This window comes from Bolinopsis microptera, chromosome 5 (assembly GCF_026151205.1).
Source record: "Bolinopsis microptera isolate Bmic1 chromosome 5, MBARI_Bmic_1.0, whole genome shotgun sequence".
NCBI lineage: Eukaryota > Metazoa > Ctenophora > Tentaculata > Lobata > Bolinopsidae > Bolinopsis > Bolinopsis microptera.
Window position 1 is genome coordinate 15,838,020 of NC_087076.1, and position 24,204 is coordinate 15,862,223.

General features: G+C 41.0%; 3 protein-coding genes across 3 annotated transcripts in view; all 3 read right to left on the reverse strand.

Annotated features, from left to right (window-relative positions):
* Positions 1-24,204, reverse strand: part of LOC134816098 (translocation protein SEC63 homolog) — a 44,071-nt gene that overhangs the window by 13,389 nt on the left and 6,478 nt on the right.
* Positions 6,273-10,248, reverse strand: LOC134816116 (uncharacterized). The gene is made up of 2 exons (XM_063824871.1): positions 8,561-10,248; positions 6,273-7,290 (listed from the first exon to the last, which is right to left on the reverse strand). The coding sequence occupies exon 1, from the start codon at positions 10,243-10,245 to the stop codon at positions 9,322-9,324; it is 924 nt and encodes a 307-aa protein (XP_063680941.1). The 5' UTR covers positions 10,246-10,248; the 3' UTR covers positions 6,273-7,290; positions 8,561-9,321.
* On the reverse strand, positions 10,655-16,654 carry LOC134815362 (mediator of RNA polymerase II transcription subunit 6-like). Its single transcript, XM_063823885.1, has 5 exons — positions 16,441-16,654; positions 16,152-16,234; positions 15,888-16,027; positions 11,005-11,106; positions 10,655-10,852 (listed from the first exon to the last, which is right to left on the reverse strand). Exons 1-5 carry the CDS (start codon positions 16,619-16,621, stop codon positions 10,732-10,734), a joined length of 627 nt encoding a protein of 208 aa, XP_063679955.1. The 5' UTR covers positions 16,622-16,654; the 3' UTR covers positions 10,655-10,731.

Here is a 24,204-nt window from a genome sequence, read left to right on the forward strand (position 1 = left end):
GGTCTAAACTAGAATATAGGATATATGGCAACCAGAATTGTGCGTCTGGAGTCTAGAGTCTAGAATAGTGGGTCCGGCAACCCGAAAGGTGAGTGTTCACTCAAGAATAGTGGGTCTGGCAATCGGAATGGTGCGTCTACACTCTAGAAGAGTGGGGCTGGCAACCAGAATGGTAGGTCTTCGCCTTAGAAGAGTGGGTCTGGCAACCAGAATGGTGGGTCTGCATTTTAGAATAGTGGGTCTTGACTCTGTACCTACTAGAAGAGTGGGTCTCCTCTCTAGAAGAGTGAATCTGGCAACCAGAATGGTAATTCTTCACTCTGTCAACCAGAATTGGGGGTCTATGAACTAGAATATAGGAGATATGACAACCAGAATTGTGGGTCTGGACTCTAGAATAGTGGGTCTGGCAACCAAAATGTTGAGTCTGCACTCTAATAGAGTGGGTCTGGCAACTAGAATGCAGACACGTAGCCAAGGGGAAGACCCCCGGAAAAAAATTGAACCCCAAAAAAAATAAGCCCCCTAGTCCCCATGGTCGCCTGGTAAGTGGGCTGTGTTTATGACTGTTTGATTAAACGACACGACAGGCAATCGACTTTAGCATTTCGTAAATTATTCCCAAATCCCACTATACAATATGTACTTATTCCATTCAATGTGACAAGTACTGAGTTCCCCCCTAGCCCCCAACTTTGTATTATTGTGATGTCTGAAATTACAAATTTCTAATGCCAAATGTCGTCTGAAACACCCTATTTCTCAAAAATTTTCCGGGGGCTGCACCGGGCACCCCCAACTTTGTATTATCGCCGTCCTACAAATTTCTTTAATGCCTAATGTCGTCTAAAACAAATAATTTCTAAAAATTTTCTTGGGGGCTGCGCCCCCCCCCAGTCCCCCAACTTTATATTATTGTGATGTCTGATTATTACTGCGCCCCCCCCCCAGCCCACCAATCTTGTATTATTGTAATGTCTGATTATTGCTGTCTCACAAATGTCGTCTGGAACACCCTATTTCTCAAAAATTTTCCGGGGGCTGCACCCCCAACTTTGTATTATCGCCGTCCTACAAATTTCTTTAATGCCTAATGTCGTCTAAAACAAATAATTTCTAAAAATTTTCTTGGGGGCTGCGCCCCCCCCCAGTCCCCCAACTTTATATTATTGTGATGTCTGATTATTACTGCCCCCCCCCCAGCCCACCAACCTTGTATTATTGTAATGTCTGATTATTGCTGTCCCACAAATGTCGTCTGGAACACCCTATTTCTCAAAAAGTTTCCGAAGGCCAGGGCTGCGCCTGCCTAGCCCTCCAACTTTGTATTAATGTGATGTCTGATTATAATTACTGTCCTACAAATTTCTTTAATGTCAAATGTCGTCTAAAACACATAATTTCTCAAAAATTTTCTGATTGGCTGCGCCCCCCCCCCTCCCTAGCCAACCAACTTTATATTATTGTGATGTCTCAGGATTATTACTGCCCTACTAATTTCTTTAATGCCTAATGTCGTCTGAATCACCCTATTTCTCAAAAATTTTCCGGGGGGTGCGCCCCCCTAGCCTCCCAACTTTGTATTATTAGATTATTGTGATGTCTGATTATTACTGTCCTACAAATTTCTTTAATGCCAAATGTCGTCTAAAACACATTATTTCTCAAAAATTTTCTGGGGGTTGCGCCCCCCCGGCCCCCCAACTTTATATTATTGTGATGTCTGATTATTACTATCCCCAAATTTCTTTAATGCCAAATGCCGTTTTAATCACCCTATTTCTCAAAAATTTTCCTGGGGGTTCGCTCCCCTAGCCCACCAACTTTATATTATTCTGATGTATGATTATTGCTCTCCTACAAATTTCTTTAATGCCAAATGTCGTCTGAATCACCCTATTTCTCAAAAATTTTCCGGGGGTTGCGCCCCCCCCCCCCCCCAGCCCACCAACCTTGTATTATTGTAATGTCTGATTATTGCTGTCCTACAAATGTCGTCTGGAACACCCTATTTCTCAAAAATTTTCCGAAGGCCAGGGCTGCGCCCCCCTAGCCCCCCAACTTTGTATTATTGTGATGTCTGATTATTACTGTCCTAAAAATTTCTTTAATGCCAAATGTCGTCTAAAACACATAATTTCTCAAAAATTTTCTGGGGGGCTGCGCCTTCCCCCCTCCCTAGCCAACCAAAGGAGCTTCGCCCCGGCTACGTGTCGTGTCGGGCTACGTGCCGAGAATCGAAAAAACTTAATCTTTAAATGAATAACGGAACCTTCATTATGAAGTTACGAGATGATAATATAATTGGGAGGCAAAGTGGGTATCGGGCTTGGGGCTCATAATGCGCAAAATTTGGCCGCTGTCGAGTGGGTCTGCCTAAAATTCACAGATCTAGCTATGGGTCTGAGACATTTGTAAAAAAAAAACCTTTAAAGTTTAAACTTGTGTGGTTCACCAGACTTCATATCAGGGGTACTTTTTAGAAGGAACCCACATTTTCCAGGTAAACAACAATCAATCGTGTTAGGGTGTTTGAAATGAAAAGAAAAAGATAGTGGTCTGTAAAACAGATCTCTAACTTTGAACTTATTTACCTTTGATATTTTGTTATCAATTCCGACTGTCTTTCCAACCCGTCTCACACTCTCTTCCTTAGACGTAAGATCACAACCGTTTTCTTTTATAATATCAGCCTCTATGACATCATTGTCATTCCATAATTCAAGGAATTCTGGTGATAATCGGCTCCATCCTCTCTTGCGACGAATCTGCTCTATTTTATGTACCATATTAGGTGTCAGCAATACTTTAAAATTGGAATTATCTTTGAATGCCAAAAATCCCTCGATGAGCATGTACAAGTTTCTAACAAGAGGAGACTCTTCTGTCACATCTAGAAATTCACGTTTATTAAGTCCTCGAAATGACTTAAATGAACAAAAGATATTCGGAATTTATGTTGAACTTGAGGGAACTACAGAGACAGAGTATACTATATTTGATAGTCCTGATGAACAGCTTGAAGGCTGGCTTTTCTGTCTTTTCTTGAACTCTTTTACAGACTTCCTGTACAATGTGTTAACAAATAGTGCATCTGTATCAGATGATTTCGTTGCACTATCTAAAACATCAAACAGCTCTTCAAAAAGAGCTTCGTCATCAGCAATACATTTACAAAGATCAACATTTTCTAACAGGTAACGAGAGGCTACATTGAATACTTCTCCCTCATTCTCCAGATTCTTTTTCATTATCTTCAGCAAGAACATTGGATTATCATATTTTGTTATCTGTATCATGAGATCCAGTTGACTAGTTTCCAGTTCAGAGTAGTTCCTCATGTAGGGTTCAACAAATATCTCAGCTCTGTTCTCCAGACCACAAATCTTCTGTACCACCAGGTCCATAAACTTGTCACATTTCATCACTCTCATACAAAACCTGGCCTCCTCAAACAAGAAAAATAAGGTCTGGTAGTCAGTGTGAACACTAACATCACCCACCAGACCAGTGAAGTAGTCCCAACATCTCCCTGCTAACCACTCCACTTTGAAGACGTGACAGAGCTTGTTGACATCTCTGAACAAGTGCCTCACTAGTTGGATCTCCCCGCTGTACAGGGCCCCCAGGAAACTCTTCACCGCCTCCCCCACAAAGTCCTCCATCTCTAGAACAGACTGTTGTAGTTCCAGGAACAGGTGAACAAACACTGAACTGTGGTAGGATAGGATCAGAGAGTTTGCTTTCATGTCCTCTCCTCCTTGTAACTTTAGGACCACGTTACCATGAAACTGAGAGTGTAGGTTCTCATTACTAAAATCTGCGGGTACCACCACTTTAGGAGCCATGGTGTTCTAGTGGATTAACATTGTTAGCATCTTTCAAATTAAGTGTTTAAAATTAAGAGAAGAAAAAAAAATTATTCTTGACTGAGCTGGGTCGGCTATAAAAGGAATTGATAAACGGTAAGGAAAATTATGAAATTATGAGAGTTATCATTACTCCTTTTGTTAATTGGTTCATCACTAAACACGAAGTAACGTACATGTATAAAACGAAGGTAATATTTATAAATATTACCTTCGTGATATAAATATCAAAAAGTCCAATAACGGGTACACAATTTCTTTTTTAACAATTAGCAAATAAATAAAATTTCGTGAGAAATATTTTATACACGTGATGAGGAAATCAACACTGATTTAATAGCACGATTATTAGAAAGTAACATTAATGGAATGTAATAACTGAATTTATGAACTTATATGTTCCTCAAACTCAATGATTTATGCAGGCTGTAAAAAGAGTGCATGAATTAACACATGTCTATTCACGATAGTAGATATAACGTAAATCGTAGGTTTGTCAAAGAATTTTGGAATTAATAACCACTCCACGATATAATATTTATATGAAACACGTTGAGTATTTTAATCTCGTAAACTTTCTGTTTCATATTGGATCATAACGTTATGAACGCACACAACTTCAAAGGTGTATCTGAGTATATTTTAAAACTGCCGATATCCCAAACTGACAAAGATCCCTCACCTGTCACATTATTTACACCGTAGTCATTCCAAGTGAACATTGCTAAGCTGTATCTCATCCCAGAGTTGAATTCAATCAAAGGCACCAAATGAATTTTGTCCGCTTTTACAAACTCAGGATGAATATGAAGTCCCTCAGGATAATCTTCTTGATCAAAACAAAGGTTTACTTTAAACTTGTGTGGTTCACCAGACTTCATATCAGGGGTACATTTTAGAAGGAACCCACATTTTCCAGGTAAACAACAATCAATCGTGTTAGGGTGTTTGAAATAGAAAGCAAAAGAGTGTGGTTTGTAAAACAGATCGTTAAGTCTACACTTATTTATCTTTGATATTTTATTATCCAGCCCGAATGTTTTTCCAACCCTTGGCCTTCTAACACTCTCTTCCTTAGACGTAAGATCAAAACCGTTCTCTTTTATAGTATCAGCCTCTTTGACATCAGCGTCATGCCACAATTCAAGGAACTCAGGTGATATTCTGCTCCATCCTCTCTTGCGACGAATCTGGTACATTTCATGTACCATATCGGGAGTTATCAACTGATAATGACCATTATAACATTTGAAAGCTACAATTACTTCAATCAGCATGTACAAGTTTGATATAAGAGGAGATTCTTTAACAGCATCAAGAAATTCCTGGGTATTCAGTCCTTCAAACATCTCATACGAACAAAAAATATGAGCAATTTCTGTTGAACTTGAGGGTACTACAGATAAAGAGGAAGACACAGTTGATGAGTTTGGAGAACTTACAGGTGGTTTTTTCTTGAACTCTCTTACAGATTTTCTGTACAATGTGTTAACAAATAGTGCACATGAATCAGATGATTTAGTTGCACTAGTATCTAAAACATCAAACAGCTTCTCAAAAAAAGCTTCATCATCAGCAATGCATTTACAAAGATCAATATTTTCTAGCAGGTAACGAGAAGCTGCATTGAATACTCCTCCCTCATTCTCCAGATTCTTCTTCATTATCTTCAGCAAGAGCTTAGGATTATGATTGGTGATCTGTATTATAAGATCCAGTTGACTAGTTTCCAGTTCAGAGTAGTTCTTCATGTAGGGTTCAACAAATATCTCAGCTCTGTTCTCCAGACCACAAATCTTCTGTACCACCAGGTCCACAAACTTGTCACATTTCATCACTCTCATACAAAACCTGGCCTCCTCAAACAAGAACAACAAAGTCTGGTAGTCAGTGTGAACACTAACATCACCCACCAGACCAGTGAAGTAGTCCCAACATCTCCCTGACAACCACTCCACTTTGAAGACGTGACAGAGCTTGTTGACATCTCTGAACAAGTGCCTCACTAGTTGGATCTCCCCGCTGTACAGGGCCCCCAGGAAACTCTTCACCGCCTCCCCCACAAAGTCCTCCATCTCTAGAACAGACTGTTGTAGTTCCAGGAACAGGTGAACAAACACTGAACTGTGGTAAGACAGGATCAGAGAGTTTGCTTTCATTTCCTCTCCTCCTTGTAACTTTAGGACCACGTTACCGTGAAACTGAGAGTGTAGGTTCTCTATACCAAAATCTGCTGGTACCACCACTTTAGGAGCCATGGTGTTCTAGTAGATTAACATTGTTAGTAACCTTAACATTTTTGAGCTATTTTTTAGAAACATTCTGTAATTATTTGTACATCACTTTTAAAAGTAAGATAAAATTATGGGGTTTCAATGGGGTTTCAATACTTGAATGCAATGACAAAGGTCAGCGCTTATGAGTAATTGTATTGCACAAGCGATTTTCAATCGCGCGTACTGGAAAATGAGCTAGGGTGAATGCACATAAACTGTAGACTCAACAGACATAATTAGGTTACTACATTTTCAAGAGATCATAACAAAAATTATCAAAAATTACAAATAGAAATGAAACACAATACAAATTATGCGATAACGCAATCTCTGTTATTAGTTGGTGCAATTACGCAATCTCCAGAACTAGCTGGCGGGTCTGATATTGTGATGAAAGCGATCAACTTCAAACTAGTTACACACTGTATGTTGGCGTTACCTAATTGAAAATGTAGGGAATTAAAAAAAGAACCATACAGTTCGTAAAAAGCCGGCTGAAAAATGTCGCGTATACCAAACTCATTCCACGTAAAACTGGCTAAGCAATATGAGTATTCCGACTCGCTAACTGTTTTAAGCATGGGAACCAAATGAAGTCTCTCCGCTTTCACAAACTCTGGATGAATATGAAGTCCCTCGGGATATTCTCTTTGGTCATAACAAATGTTTACTTTAAACTTGTGTGGTTTATTAAACTTCAAAATAGGCGTGCTTTTCAGTAGGAACCCACACTTTCCAGGTAGATTACAATCAGTAGTGTCAGGATGTTTGAAATGATAAGCAAAGGATTGAGGGTAAGAAAACAGGTCTGAAATTGTACAGACACTATTATTTGATAACTTATAGTCTGTTCCAACTATCTTCCCAACTCTCCTGACACTCTCCTCTTGAGAAATAAGATCTTGGCTGTTTTCCTTAATATTATCAGCCACTTTGACATCAAAATCAAGCCACGATGCCAGGAATTCAGGTGATATTCTGCTCCATCTCTCTTGCGACGAATCTCCTCTATTTTATGTACCATATCGGGAGTCATTAACTGAGCATGACCATTACAATATGTAAAAGCTACAATTGCTTCAATCAGCATGTACAGGTTTAATATAAGAGGAGATGTTTTTACTGCCTCAAGAAATTCCTTGTCACTAAACTCACGAAAATACTCAAATGAACAAAAGATATGAGCAATTTCTGATGATTTTGAGGGACTTAATTGGATAGCGGGAACTGAAGTTGATGGGTCAGGGAAACTTACAGGTGGTCTTTTCTTGAGCTCTCTCACAGACTTTCTGTACAATGTGTTAACAAATAGTGCATCTGAATCAGATGATTTAGTTGCACTATCTAAAACATCAAACAGCTCCTCAAAGAAAGCTTCATCATCAGCAATGCATTTACAAAGATCAATATTTTCTAGCAGGTAACGAGAAGATTTATTGAATATTCCTCCCTCATCCTCCAGACTATTTTTCATTATTTTCAGTAAGAACATTGGATTATTATTGGTGATCTGTATCATTGTGTCCATTTGACTAGTTTCCAGTTCAGTGTAGTTCTTCATGTAGGGTTCAACAAATATCTCAGCTCTGTTCTCCAGACCACAAATCTTCTGTACCACCAGGTCCACAAACTTGTCACATTTCATCACTCTCATACAAAACCTGGCCTCCTCAAACAAGAACAACAAAGTTTGGTAGTCAGTGTGAACACTAACATCACCCACCAGACCAGTGAAGTAGTCCCAACATCTCCCTGCTAACCACTCTACTTTGAAGACGTGACAGAGCTTGTTGACATCTCTGAACAAGTGCCTCACTAGTTGGATCTCCCCGCTGTACAGGGCCCCCAGGAAACTCTTCACCGCCTCCCCCACAAAGTCCTCCATCTCCAGAACAGACTGTTGTAGTTCCAGGAACAGGTGAACAAACACTAAACTGTGGTAAGATAGGATCAGAGAGTTTGCTTTCATGTCCTCTCCTCCTTGTAACTTTAGGACCACGTTACCGTGAAACTGAGAGTGTAGGTTCTCTATACCAAAATCTGCTGGTACCACCACTTTAGGAGCCATTCTATAACTCTATTAGATTAATATTGTTAGTACCGTAAACAACACATTTTTGAACTATTTTATAGAGAAAACTTTTAAGCACAAACTTTAGGAGCCATTGTGCTGTTTAATATTTAAAGACAGTTATTGATGAAAACAAAGAAGATTTGACAGAAAAACATTATTGAAATTATTCAATTTTATTTAAACGTATTTGATTCCCCGATATAAATGATTCACAGGCTCACAGGGTACGTTGTTTCAAAAGTAGATTGGTATAAAGTGGTAAAGTAATTCAACATAAATCGTAACTTCTCCTACGAATTTAGGGATCTATAGCCACTCCAAACCCGTGGAATATCTAAAACTCGTAAAATTTGCTGAAACGAATCACAAAGTTATGAACGCAGACAGCTTAAAATAGTTATCAGGGAATATGTATGCATCACCTACTACCCATTTTAATGATGATCCCTCATCATCATTTATCACCTCACTTATACCAAACTCATTCCAGGTGAAAGTGGCTAAGCAGTATCTCATTCCAGAGTCGATTCAAACAAAGGCACCAAATGAATTTTGTCCGCTTTCACAAACTCAGGATGAATATGAAGTCCCTCAGGATATACTTCTTGATCTAAACAAAGGCTTACTTTAAACTTGTGTGGTTCACCAGACTTCATATCAGGGGTACATTTTAGAAGGAACCCACATTTTCCAGGTAAACAACAATCAATCGTGTTAGGGTGTTTGAAATGAAAAGCAAAAGATAGTGGTCTGTAAAACAGATCTCTAACTTTGCACTTATTTACCTTTGATATTTTATTATCCATCCCGACTGTCTTTCCAACCCTTCGAACACTCTCTTCCTTAGACGTAAGATCGCAACCGTTTTCTTTTATAATATTAGCCTCTTCGACATCAATGTCATGCCAAAATTCAAGGAATTCAGGTGATATTCTGCTCCATCCTCTCTTGCGACCGAATCTGCTCTATTTTATGTACCATATTAGGTGTCAGCAATACTTCAAAATTGGAATTATATTGGAATGCAAAAAATCCCTCGATGAGCATGTACAAGTTTCTAACAAGAGGAGACTCTCCAGTCACATCTAGAAATTCACGTTCATTAAGTCCTCGAAATGATCGAATGAACAAAAGATATTCGGAATTTCTGCTGCACTTGAGGAACTACAGTGACAGAGTATGCTACATTTGATAGTCCTGATGAACAACTTGAAGGCTGTCTTTTCTTGAGTTCTCTTACAGATTTCCTGTACAATGTGTTAACAAATAGTGCATCAGAATCAGATGATTTAGTTGCACTATCTAAAACATCAAACAGATCCTCAAAAAGAGCTTCATCATCAGCAATGCATTTACAAAGATCAATATTTTCCAGCAGATAACGAGAAGCTTCATTGAATACTCCTCCTTCATTCTCCAGATTCTTCTTCATTATTTTCAGCAAGAACATTGGATTACTTAATGTAATCTGCAACATTAAATCTAGTTGGCTAGTTTCTAGTTCAGTGTAGTTCTTCATGTAGGGTTCAACAAATATCTCAGCTCTGTTCTCCAGACCACAAATCTTCTGTACCACCAGGTCCACAAACTTGTCACATTTCATCACTCTCATACAAAACCTGGCCTCCTCAAACAAGAACAACAAAGTCTGGTAGTCAGTGTGAACACTAACATCACCCACCAGACCAGTGAAGTAGTCCCAACATCTCCCTGACAACCACTCCACTTTGAAGACGTGACAGAGCTTGTTGACATCTCTGAACAAGTGCCTCACTAGTTGGATCTCCCCGCTGTACAGGGCCCCCAGGAAACTCTTCACCGCCTCCCCCACAAAGTCCTCCATCTCCAGAACAGACTGTTGTAGTTCCAGGAACAGGTGAACAAACACTGAACTGTGGTAAGACAGGATCAGAGAGTTTGCTTTCATGTCCTCTCCTCCTTGTAACTTTAGGACCACGTTACCGTGAAACTGAGAGTGTAGGTTCTCTATACCAAAATCTGCTGGTACCACCACTTTAGGAGCCATTTCTGTTCTAGTGGATTAACATTGTTAGCCTTTCATACAATTTTATGAAACTATTTTCAATGAACATTAGAGTCAATATTCTGTATAGTATTAAGAGCCAAAGTATACCATCACTTGAAGATTTAAAACGTTAAGTTGGCTGAGTTATGCCAAACGAATAAAATCAAATTAATTTATAATTTGAGGTCGTAAGGTACAGAAATGTATCTTCACTAAAAAGATAAATTATTAGTGTGATTTGAAGAGATATTAAAACTTGAACCACTTAGAAACGTAGAGCGTTATAATAAAACAATACAGAATGTATACAGCATGGTGGAATCTTCAAATAGAGACAACAGTGAATGAATGTCAATGTTCTTCGCTTGATTGCATGGGTGGCTCATTAATAAGTCATAATAACCTCTTTAACCTCATTTTACCTTAGCTCATTATGAGAGGAAGTTCATATTCATAATTACAGTCAATGTGTACTTATATTCTTGATCACCTTTGAGGCTCATCTTTTGTCTCCTGTTTGATGTTTGATTGTTCTGTGACAACTGGCCCAGTGCGCAGCATAAAATGTTGATACTTCTTAGTTAAAATGTCCATCAGCTTATCAATACTGAAAATAATGTATGTGATCAGTAATTTTAGAAACAGTTCAAGGCATATTTGAATAATCAGAAATGAAAGAACATCACGATCAACTGCATCAACGAGATAAAGAGAGAAAATAAATACCTAAAAATCACAATCTACATAACCAATTACTACCTTTCCTTTTGGAACTGTGAACAAGGTTCACTTCGTAGCTTCTCCTCCTTTGATGGTTCAGGAGGATCAAATGACCAGTAATGCCCTTTATTAGGATCATACCTGAAATTTATTCGAGGTTCTCAAAACGTTGACATAAAGTTTCGTATACATTGATGAAATCAAAGGCTGCATCTCACTGTCAAATGTTCACTTCTATATTACAATAAATTGCAAAAAAATTGACTCTATGTGTGGAGGTAACTCAATAGAATAGGCAGGATGAGCACTTGTAGGTAGGATTGCACATTCATTACTACAAAGGGGGGGGGGGGGGGGGGGGTGTCACGTCCGTCTATGTCCGCCTATGTCCTGTCCTTTTTGGATTCTATGAGACAACGGACGTGTTTTTTGGGACATTGGCGGACACGGACGGACATTGGCGGACTCGGACGGACATTGGAATCCTTTTTGGATTCTATGAGACAACGGACGTGTTTTTTGGGACATTGGCGGACACGGACGGACATTGGCGGACTCGGACGGAAATTGGCGGACTCGTACTCTGTTTTATAGATCTGGTACATTGTTGGCTCGGAATATTTGTTCAATATAACACATACGGGGTGATGAAGTGATCACTGTGGATTAGTCTACCCAGCGGTCTCCAGTAATCTGTCTCTATCGGGTCCTTCAACGTTAAGCTGTTAAGCTGATGTTGTCGTTCTATTGTTTATATTATCTCTATAATAGACGAAATAACGTACGCTCATTGGTCAGATATTTAATTGATAAACCAATGGACGCGGCGATCTGAACAGCGAGTCTCTTAACTTTAGGGGGGGAGGGGGGGTGTCACGTCCGTCTATGTCCGCCTATGTCCTGTCCTTTTTGGATTCTATTCTTTTTCGCAACTTCTATGTATTATAATTTTGTACAAAACAAAAGACTTATTTATCACACTAAAGCTATTAATAGCTTTAACTTATATCAAATTATATAGGGATCCAGGAAAAGGCCCCAGGAGGAGGAGGAGGAGGAGGACTGGGGAGGAGGAGGACTGTTGAGGACTGATGAGGAGGACTGAGGACGAGGAAGAGGAGTAGGAGGAGGACTGAGGAGGGGAGGAGGAAGAGGACTGGGGAGGATCAGGAAGACCCAGGAGGAGGACCCAGGAGGAGGACCCAGGAGGAGGACCTAGGAGGAGGAGGAGAACTGAGGAGGATGACTGAGGAGGAGAAGGACTCAGGAGGAGGACTCAGGAGGACTGAGAAGGAGGAGGACTGAGGAGGATGGCTGAGGAGGATGGCTGAGGAGGATGACTGATAGGGAGGAGGAGGAGGAAGAGGAGGAAGAGGACTGAGGAGGAGGAGGGGAAGGACCCAGGAGGAGAAGGAGGACCCAGGAGGAGAAGGAGGACCCAGGAGGAGGACCCAGGAAAAGGCCCCAGGAGGAGGAGGAGGACCTAGGAGGAGGAGGAGAACTGAGGAGGATGACTGAGGAGGAGAAGGACTCAGGAGGAGGACTCAGGAGGACTGAGAAGGAGGAGGACTGAGGAGGATGGCTGAGGAGGATGGCTGAGGAGGATGACTGATAGGGAGGAGGAGGAGGAAGAGGAGGAAGAGGACTGAGGAGGAGGAGGGGAAGGACCCAGGAGGAGAAGGAGGACCCAGGAGGAGAAGGAGGACCCAGGAGGAGGACCCAGGAAAAGGCCCCAGGAGGAGGAGGAGGACTGGGGAGGAGGAGGACTGAGGAGGACTGAGGAGGAGGACTGACGATGACTGAGAAGGAGGAGTACTGAGGAGTACTGAGGAGGATGGCTGAGGAGGATGGCTGAGGAGGATGACTGAGGAGGATGACTGAGAGGGAGGAGGAGAAGAACTCAGGAGGAGGACTCAGGAGGAAGAGGAGGAGGAGGGGAGGAGGAAGAGGACTGGGGAGGATCAGGAAGACCCAGGAGGAGGACCCAGTAGGAGGAGGAGGAGGAGGACCCAGGAGGAGGAGGAGGACTGAGGAGGACTGAGGAGGAGGACTGACGATGACTGAGAAGGAGGAGTACTGAGGAGTACTGAGGAGGATGGCTGAGGAGGATGGCTGAGGAGGATGACTGAGGAGGATGACTGAGAGGGAGGAGGAGAAGAACTCAGGAGGAGGACTCAGGAGGAAGAGGAGGAGGAGGACTCAGGAGGAGGACTTAGGAGAAATGAGAAGGAGGACTGAGGAGAACTGAGGCGGAGGAGGAGAAGGACTGAATAGGAGGAGAAGGAGGGGGACTGGGAGAGGACTGAGGAGGAGGAGGACTGATGAGAAGGATGAGGAGGAGGACTGAGGAGGAGGACTGAGGACCGAGGAGGAAGAGGAGGATGAAGAGGAGGAGGAGGACCCAGGAGGAGGAGGACTGAGGAGGACTGAGTAGGATGGCTGAGGAGGATGATTGAGAGGGAAGAGGAGGAGGACTGAGGAGGAGGAGGAAGACTGAATAGGAGGAGGAGGGGGACTAGGGGAGGACTGAGGAGGAGGATGGAGGACTGAGGAGAAGGATGAGGAGGAGGACTGAGGTGGACTGAGGAGGACTGAGAAGGAGGAGGACTGAGGAGGAGGACTGGGGAGGAGGAGGACTGTTGAGGACTGATGAGGAGGACTGAGGACGAGGAAGAGGAGTAGGAGGAGGACTGAGGAGGGGAGGAGGAAGAGGACTGGGGAGGATCAGGAAGACCCAGGAGGAGGACCCAGGAGGAGGACCCAGGAGGAGGACCTAGGAGGAGGAGGAGAACTGAGGAGGATGACTGAGGAGGAGAAGGACTCAGGAGGAGGACTCAGGAGGACTGAGAAGGAGGAGGACTGAGGAGGATGGCTGAGGAGGATGGCTGAGGAGGATGACTGATAGGGAGGAGGAGGAGGAAGAGGAGGAAGAGGACTGAGGAGGAGGAGGGGAAGGACCCAGGAGGAGAAGGAGGACCCAGGAGGAGAAGGAGGACCCAGGAGGAGGACCCAGGAAAAGGCCCCAGGAGGAGGAGGAGGACCTAGGAGGAGGAGGAGAACTGAGGAGGATGACTGAGGAGGAGAAGGACTCAGGAGGAGGACTCAGGAGGACTGAGAAGGAGGAGGACTGAGGAGGATGGCTGAGGAGGATGGCTGAGGAGGATGACTGATAGGGAGGAGGAGGAGGAAGAGGAGGAAGAGGACTGAGGAGGAGGAGGGGAAGGACCCAGGAGGAGAAGGAGGACCCAGGAGGAGAAGGAGGACCCAGGAGGAGGACCCAGGAAAAGGCCCCAGGAGGAGGAGGAGGACTGGGGAGGAGGAGGACTGAGGAGGACTGAGGAGGAGGACTGACGATGACTGAGAAGGAGGAGTACTGAGGAGTACTGAGGAGGATGGCTGAGGAGGATGGCTGAGGAGGATGACTGAGGAGGATGACTGAGAGGGAGGAGGAGAAGAACTCAGGAGGAGGACTCAGGAGGAAGAGGAGGAGGAGGGGAGGAGGAAGAGGACTGGGGAGGATCAGGAAGACCCAGGAGGAGGACCCAGTAGGAGGAGGAGGAGGAGGACCCAGGAGGAGGAGGAGGACTGAGGAGGACTGAGGAGGAGGACTGACGATGACTGAGAAGGAGGAGTACTGAGGAGTACTGAGGAGGATGGCTGAGGAGGATGGCTGAGGAGGATGACTGAGGAGGATGACTGAGAGGGAGGAGGAGAAGAACTCAGGAGGAGGACTCAGGAGGAAGAGGAGGAGGAGGACTCAGGAGGAGGACTTAGGAGAAATGAGAAGGAGGACTGAGGAGAACTGAGGCGGAGGAGGAGAAGGACTGAATAGGAGGAGAAGGAGGGGGACTGGGAGAGGACTGAGGAGGAGGAGGACTGATGAGAAGGATGAGGAGGAGGACTGAGGAGGAGGACTGAGGACCGAGGAGGAAGAGGAGGATGAAGAGGAGGAGGAGGACCCAGGAGGAGGAGGACTGAGGAGGACTGAGTAGGATGGCTGAGGAGGATGATTGAGAGGGAAGAGGAGGAGGACTGAGGAGGAGGAGGAAGACTGAATAGGAGGAGGAGGGGGACTAGGGGAGGACTGAGGAGGAGGATGGAGGACTGAGGAGAAGGATGAGGAGGAGGACTGAGGTGGACTGAGGAGGACTGAGAAGGAGGAGGACTGAGGAGGAGGAGGACTGAATAGGAGGACGAGGGGGACTGGGGGAGGACTGAGGAGGAGGATGGAGGACTGAGGAGAAGGATGAGGAGGAGGACTGAGGACTGAGGAAGACTGAGGAGGACTGAGGAGGACTGAGGAGGAAGAGGAGGAGGATGAAGAGGAGGAGGAGGACCCAGGAGGAGGACCCAGGAGAACTAAAGAGGAGGAGGAGGACTGGGGAGGAGGAGGACTGTTGAGGACTGATGAGGAGGACTGAGGACGAGGAGGAGGAGTAGGAGGACTGAGGAGGGGAGGAGGAAGAGGACTGAGGAAGATCAGGAAGACCCAGGAGGAGGAGGTGGAAGAGTAGGAGGAAGCATCTAAATGTTATTTCCATTTTTGTCCGTTTTTGTCCATTTTTGTCAGTTTTTGTCCGCTCTATTTTTTGTCCGTTTTGAAAACATAGGGTACCGAACGGACGAAACTACATGATCCCCCTATAACAGCAAAAATTGAACATTTTATTTAGCAATTTAGGTGTCCATTAATGTCCGCTAATGTCCGTATATGTCCGTCAATGTCCGTCTATGTCCGCCTATGTCCGCCTATGTCCGTCTATGTGCGCCTATGTCCGCCTATGTCCTGTCCTTTTTGGATTCTATGAGACAAGCGGACATAGACGGACGTGACACCCCCCCCTACAAAACAAACTTCTAGTCTGTTCGATTGGTCAACTCCAAGAGCTGTTCAAAATTCCAAACAAGATCAGGTCACTTACCGACTCATTGTCAGAGTTTTATCCAAGGCTTCTTGAAGATGAAATAGTGTCCCAGCAAGCCGAGAATTGAGCACATGATGGAGATCAGGTGCTTGGTAAATAGTTCCTTGGAGGACGTAGTAATTAGCGAGTGGGACAACCTGAAGAATATTTATCATCTAAATAGTTTGTGAGTTAGGGTATTTAAGCCATTAAATCTACAATCATTTCTCATCATAATTTGCATTTTATTATATTGTGTCATAAAATAGTTGACAGACTTACATGAGATGGGCTATGTCTTTCTTGTTTTCGGATTATCATGAGATCACTTGCTTCATCAACGTGAAGAAGAGTATATTCAATCCCTGAAATTGTATAGCATAGAAATAGAGCATAAATACTCAAATAGGTTTTGGAACTTGGAAAATATTCAAGAGATTTGATTGCTGCAGCATTTGGTTGCAATTTGGTTCAGAAAAATCAGGAAAAAGGGCAGATTAACAACTAGTGTTACTACCCCCATAACTCTACGCAATTACCCAGCAGTAAAATTAAAATTTTTGAGAAAAACCTTTCATGTGAAGAAGTTGATTTGGATTTAATCTTTGCATCTTTGCTATTTCGTTGTTACATGTCTTATCATAAAAAAGATTGCTGCGTTGACAAAAGTAAGCAAGGACATTGTGAGGATTAAGTTGTTGGTTCCAGTTACTGTCCTTCCAAGATTTTGTCATAGGATTTTCATTAGCCATAGTCAATCAATTTTAAAGACTGTCTGAGAGTAATAATTAATGGTTTTAAAGTTAAAACCGTTTTTTCATTTAAGATAAATATATTATTACAGTCAAAACTCTATATTATATACTGTGCCTCTCTACACCAGGTACCTTAACGTACCAGGCCTCTTCTTTCCCCCAAACTTTTAGTTAATTAGCCCGTTTTGTGCAAGGAAAAGTGACTTATCATACTTCATAGTTCATATCGCATTTTATTGGTGATTTGAGTACATGATATAGAGCTGTCTTGCATCACAATATATGCATACAAGGCCTGTATATGAGACACTTAATAGGTTATTTGAGAGACTGCAGATGCTGGAGATTAAGATCATGTGCGCCTCAGCATACCAGGTTTTAGTCTATATGTGCACTTTTCTTTCTCCTGAGAAGCCGATTTATAGAGGTTTGACTGTCCCAGGAAATCACAAGACAGGGAATTAACACAGGAATTAAGAATATACACATAAATTCAGCAATGATTATTAGTTCTATGTTAACAGTACACTACAAAGCAGATGTATAGATCTCCAACAAAACTCTAGATCCTACCACACTCACTGCCACAGCAAGAGCAATCCATTCAATTCTCTCTGTGAACTAACAATATACAGCCTATTATAAGAGCCCAGATTTCCACTCAAATACTGGCAAGTGCATAATGCTATAGGACCTTAAAATAAAATTGAACTATACAAACTCGATTTATCTAATTTTCTAAAACTAGCATTATATAACATTTCTAAATTATCCCTACACACTTGTAAATAATTAGAATTGTGTAACTTAAATTATTTCAGAATTACAACTATTGTGTACTCAGTAAAGTAATTATCACTATTGTATCCTTGTATCCTAGAAGGGGTATCCTAGGATGATTCTTGATATTTTAGTAAGGCCCTCCTCATTTAACCTTCGATCTCGTTTTCCATTAATCGGCTGAGTCAGCCGAGGAGACATTACACTTATGTGTCAACGGGAGAGAACTTCCTGCAGGGGCCAACAAAGCAGATGGAGCTAGATTAGATGTTAGTGCTAGGAGTGTATGGAACCCATTGGAAAGGGCATTTTTAGATGTAAGAGTATTTCATGCTCAAGCTCCTTCCAATAAGGCTCTTGGATCTCCAACCACTATGTACAATAGCCACGAGAGACAGAAAAAGAATTTATACAATAAAAGGATTGTAGAAGTGGAACATGGGACGTTTACACCAATAGTCCTATCAACCACTGGGGGTATGGGAAGGGAAGCTAATAAGTTCTTCAAGAAATTAGCAGATAAACTTTCTAGGAAATCAGGCCAACGATATAGTGAGGCAATGACATTTATTAGGAAGAGAGTAAGATTTGACCTTTTGAGAACAACAGTTATAGCTCTTAGAGGAGAGAGAGGGTTAAAAAGTAGTAGTGCAGTAAAAATAGCAGAATTAGATATAAATTTGGAGCCAGTTCTTTAAACTGGCTTACTTATACTACTTAAAGGGTGTTTATTTAGTTTTCTATTGAATTTTTATTGAATTTTTATATAGGGTAATTGTTATATTATGTGTATATTGTTTGAATAATCTTACTACTACTTATGTGTAATTTTGCGTAGATGAAATTTATTGCCTAACTGAATAAATATGCACTTATGCTTTTATCTTGAAAAATACGTCAGTTACATTTATCATCAGACAAGATGTAGCTCACGATTTTCTCAAATGAATAGCTGCTACAAGATGCAACACGGTTTTTTTGAGGCACGGTACTTTGGGTTTGCAAAAAATCAACCTTTGTATTGTGATTTCAGGGATGGTTTAACAGTTTTAAAGTAAATATTGTGGAGATCACACTCAGCTCTGCAAAATAAATGTCAGTACTAGTCATCATTAAACCACGCTTTCAGTCACACATGATCAACAAAAAACAAGCACACATTCATTAAGGTGGAATAGTAATACCAAATCTGATTTATTTGATTATATTAGATGGGTTGATAACAGGTAAATTTTTATTGATAAAATTGTATAATAATAAAATAGTTTGGATGCATGAGCTGAGAAATAGTTCTTCGGCCGCGCGCTTGTTATTTCGTCATATCTTCAATCGATGCAATGTGTATAAAAATTTTATTATTAATAAACCTTCGAAAATCCTTAAAAACTCCTTTCTTCATTCTTACTAGCAACTTTTATAACAAACAACAAAGTTGCAAACGGCGCGCGTAATGCGTGGGCGCAATTGCATCAGTTAGCATCAATTAATAGCAGTGAGTAGCAATGAGTAGCAGTGATTAGCAGTTGGCAGCAGTTTATTTCCACGTTGGTCCGCCTTGTCATACGTTGTATGACCCGCCGCGCACGAGTGCGCGGCTCCCCTAGCTGTATCGTAGAAACTCTACCATTGTGAAACGACCGTGGGGGTCACAACATGATACAAGGTCCGCCTGTGAGGTACAATGAAATTTATAAACTATCATACACATTATCACACATTATATTCATTTTTATAAACACACAATTATCATCACATTAGTTTAAAATACAAATAATTCTTTACCAACATAATAGTTCATTAAATACAATTTTATTAATCTCATATTATCAAATCTATAATAATCTATAAAAATTGAAAACCCTGATATTACTTATTTTGCGGCGCGGTGTAATACAAATTTATTCAAGCTTTTCATTTGAAATTTAATCAAGTCCTTGGCCTTTGCCCTTTATGCTTCAATTTTGTAAGTTTATAACTTACCAGGACGCGCGCCGAGTTGAACTCGTCGACGGTCATGTATAATATTGGAAACAAATATCTTACAAGTATCACTTGTTAACTTCAATTTAGTAGCCAGGGTGTGCAATGGCTGCATTTAGTTTTCCTGAGTGCAAGTCCGAAATTGCTTACTTCGTACTGCGTAGTATTTAAGATTTTTGCCTGTGGTAAGCACATGCCAGCATAGCTAATGGCTTACTAATGGCTTACTGAGGAACCTGGTGAGTATTTGAAATTGTAATTAATTGATATGTTGATATGCTCACATGACACTGGATCTGAGTTGATCTGATTTGATACATGTTTCGTATCCCAATATCGGATACGCCTTCGGCGGCGCGCGCTTCACGCGCGAAAAGTGGCATGCAACGTATGTCATGATCTGATATGTTATGAGACAATTAAAATTGCAAAATGATATAATAGGTCATTAAAACATTAAAATAAATTCATTTTGTCAATTCCTTATTTCCCACAAATTCAGCTTAATTTTAAAAACTTTACAAACTTGTTGCACAAGGCTCATAAGTCATAGAATGAATAATATAATGACACTCTAAATATCACATCCTTTGATAAATACTACTGTTTAAGTCAATATTTTATTCTATAATAAAATGTGCTAAAAATTAAATTTCTTGTTTCATTGAATATCACAAAATTTTCGAGCTGAAATATTTTCATTATTAACTATTAACTATCATTTCTTTAGGATAGATATATTATATACTACTGTATAAGTAAAACAAAATTTTAAGTAAAACAAAATGTTGTTACTGTATATTTTTCTATATTTTATGTGTCTCTCCGTAAAAATTACAATAACTTTTGTCGATGTGCGGTTATCATCATAAAAAGTTAAAAGGCAAAAGGCCCACATCCAGAAAGTTTATAATTTCCTCGCAGATACAAATTTTCTGTTTTCTGTGGCCCGCTCGCTTCGATCGCGAATTTTCCACTTTTGCAATTTGGGCGAGTGAAGCAAGACAGTCTTAAGCATTTGGAGCTAGGCCACAGAAAAAATGTTGGGTTTTTGCTTGGCCACATTAAAATCTACAATATCAAAATATCTGAAGTCCTTCAAAATAGTGTATTACAAAACGGCTTTCTCCTACAACCCACAAGTAAAACATGGCCAGCTTGCATCATCTGTCGTAGTTATCACAAATTATTATATGTGCCTTGCAGAGTAGAGGCAACCATACCCTGAGAAATATAGAGTGCATACAACTTAAACTTTCGCACAGACAGGAATTGAAGATATGTTTGCCGCAGGTAAAAATTCTTGATGATTTTGCCCACACAGAAGGCCTAGAAGCAATTGGACAATAGAGATCACTTTCAAACACAGTTTCAAGAACGATTCGAAGAACTGTTAGTTTTTTCCGCTTTCATTTGTCAACAATTTTGGATTGTTTTTAGAAAATAAAACATATTTTTATCGGTATAAAATTTCACTAGATATTACCGAAAATACTGCCACAATACCATAAAATTGTAAAGAAATATTAGTGTTTTTGCCTTCCCAAGTAATCCAAGAAACAGTCCCAAACGTCTTCTAGCATGATAGAATAGGTAGTTTACTTAGATGTGAGCTTAAGAGGTTTATTTACATTTGTATACCTTTGGAACTGTAGAACTGTATGAACTGTTGAAATCCAGAGAAGGTTATTGACATTGTTCTCTTGAGGGTGCTGGCGTTTTACCTTATAATCATTCTGGAGACGGGAACGAGCATGTTACTGTTAACAAGAGTCAAAAATACCGGCTGGGCACTCAATTGAATTCCGTAAGTGTTCTGGGCGTGAAACATTGTCTTCAGGAGAAGGAATCTGTTGCTCCAAGTTATCAACAGGATAAGAAAATGGTTCACTGAATCACTTTAAATGCTTTACTGTATCTATTCGAGGAGAATTGGTATTTGGTGCACTACTGCAGTTCTCAGGAGAAAGAAACCCTTGGTCTACTGTTTTGAAGAGAGCTGGTGCACTACTGTTCTAAGGAGAAGGAAACCGTTGGTCTACTGTTTTGAAGAGAACTGGTGCATTACTGTTCTTAGGAGAAGAAAACCGTTGGTCTACTGTTTTGAAGAGAACAGGCGCACTACTGTTCTCAGGAGAAGGAAACCCTTAGTCTACTGTTTCGAAGAGAGCTGGTGCACTACTGTTCTAAGGAGAAGGAAACCGTTGGTCTACTGTTTTGAAGAGAACTGGTGCATTACTGTTCTTAGGAGAAGAAAACCGTTGGTCTTCTGTTTTGAAGAGAACAGGCGCACTACTGTTCTCAGGAGAAGGAAACCCTTGGTCTACTGTTTTGAAGAGAACTGGTGCACTACTGTTCTCAGGAGAAGGAAACCGTTGGTCTACTGTTTTGGAGAGAACTGGTAATACACTACTGTTCTCAGGAGAAGGAAACCCTTTGTCTACTGTTTTGAAGAGAACAGGTGCACTACTGTTCTCAGGAGAAGGAAACCCTTGGTCTACTGTTTTGAAGAGAACTGGTGCACTACTGTTCTCAGGAGAAGGAAACCGTAGGTCTACTGTTTTGAAGAGAACTGGTAGTACACTACTGTTCTCAGGAAAAGGAAACCCTTGGTCTACTGTTTTGAAGAGAACTGGTAGTACACTACTGTTCTCAGGAGAAGAAAACCGTTGGTCTACTGTTTTGAAGAGAACTAGTGCGTTACTACTTACTGTTCTCAGGAGAAGGAAACCCATGGTCTACTGTTTTGAAGAGAACTGGTACACTACTGTTCTTAGGAGAAGAAAACCGTTGGTCTACTGTTTTGAAGAAAACTGGTGCACTTCTCCCGGAGAAGAAAACTGATGCTCTAATATTTTCAAAAGAAAGGAAGTGGTACTTTAGCAAGATTACTGGTAAACAGTAATAAAAGTCGACAATTAGTTTTTGCGAAATTTGGAGAAAAACATTTTGAGAAAACATTTAGGCTTTGGCCTTCAGCAGAAAAATTATCGGTTTTATCGGTTTTATCTAGATAAAACCTAAATTTTTATCTGTTTATCTAGATAAAAGATTTCATACCGATAATGGATTGCCTAATACCAGCACGAAAATCTGTGGAACCATACCTACCATATCCCCAAATATAAAGTCAATTGGGTGAAAATTGAATATCTTCAATTTTTTAAAAGGGCATAATATATTAACATAGTCCTTTTTCAATAAACTGAACTGCTACTGATATTTATAAAATAAAAGGGCACATGTCGACATAGGCCCTAACAAATTGTTGGAATGTGATGTTTTTGATGATGTTTTTGAAAAGTAGAAAGGGCCTAAGTCAACAAATGCCCTAACAAATTTTTGGAATGTGATGTTTTTGAAAAGTGCAGAAAGGGCCTAAGTCAACAAATGCCCTAACAAATTGTTGGAATGTTTTGTTGGGTGTCCAATCGACGGACTGAGGAGGGGAGGGGGTGGGGGGACTTGGGGCCGGCCCAAGCTCCCTCAAAACTACCGATTACATTACACACATGCACAGGGCCTCATGTATGTAATGTGTCACACTTCACAGATGACAGCAAACAAAAACAAAAACTTATAATATGGTTGAAACAAGACACCCACGTGTACAATCTCAGCCGCGCAGTATCATAACAGTCGATAGTTCAAATTGCAAGGTGTCCTGGACAAGCAAATCATATAGATTACCTGTAGTGGATGCGCTTGATGTGCTTTGTACGATTAACTATGTGTTAAAACTGCGTGGCTTAGTTGTCCAAACGTAGGATTGGACAACCAACAACACAAAATTTCACAAAGATCATGCTTGCGCTTTCATTCGAACGTTTGAGTGAATATAAAGAGCTTTATATTGCGATTAGATATTTCCGAACACTATTACTTTAAAGCACTATTTCTATTTTTAAGCACCAGCCACCAGATGATAATTTTAGGGCTTCCACAGACGCCTGGACGCCCTCAATAGCCGCCTCTGGGACCTATGTACACATAAGCCCTGTAACAATTCTCACATGTAATATGTTTCAATTAATTAAGAGGGGCCTATGTATCAAATTTTGTTTTAAATGGGCCTATGTCAAAATTAAATCAATTACCCCAATTAATTGAAAAGCTTCAGGAACATTTTCAGAGTGTAGGCCAGTCATTCTTTCCATTTAGGATACATAGAAATCAAATTAAAATGCCTATCCTAAAGTTAATTTCCATAAATAGGTTTTTGTGCATTTTCTCAAAACGACTTTTTTGGCATATAATGCCATTTCTGTTTGTAGGTGACGGTATGTAGCAGGGACAAAAGGATTTCGCGGTAATTTTGGCCAAAAATCGCGATACCGTGAATTTCATTTCGCGGTATATTAAACTATACATAAAATTTGTCGCAAATAATGGGAAAAATCGCGATTCCGTACATGCCGCGATTTCCTTTTGTCCCTGGTATGTAGTATTGAAGTGATAAATACAATGCATAATTCATGCAGTCTAATAAGGTAACATCTCCACTTTTTTTCGTCCCTCTAGCGTTCTCTCTCTTGGAAGTGATACCTTGGTGAAACATTTTTAATTTCAAAGCTTTTAAAAGGGTTTGGTGATTCTTCTTCTTCTTCTTCGGGGGCTGTGGTCATTATCACTATAAGATAAAGCATGATCACTGTAAGATAGAGCATTGAAGCCCTGTGCTTACCCCAGTAAAATATTTATTAGTGGAAAAACGTTTAACTTTGTTTTTCCACATTTAGTAAATCGTTTTGTTGCTTATAGTAGAACAACTTTATAATACTCCTTAAGCCGATGATCTTTGGTAGTGAGAACTTGTCCAC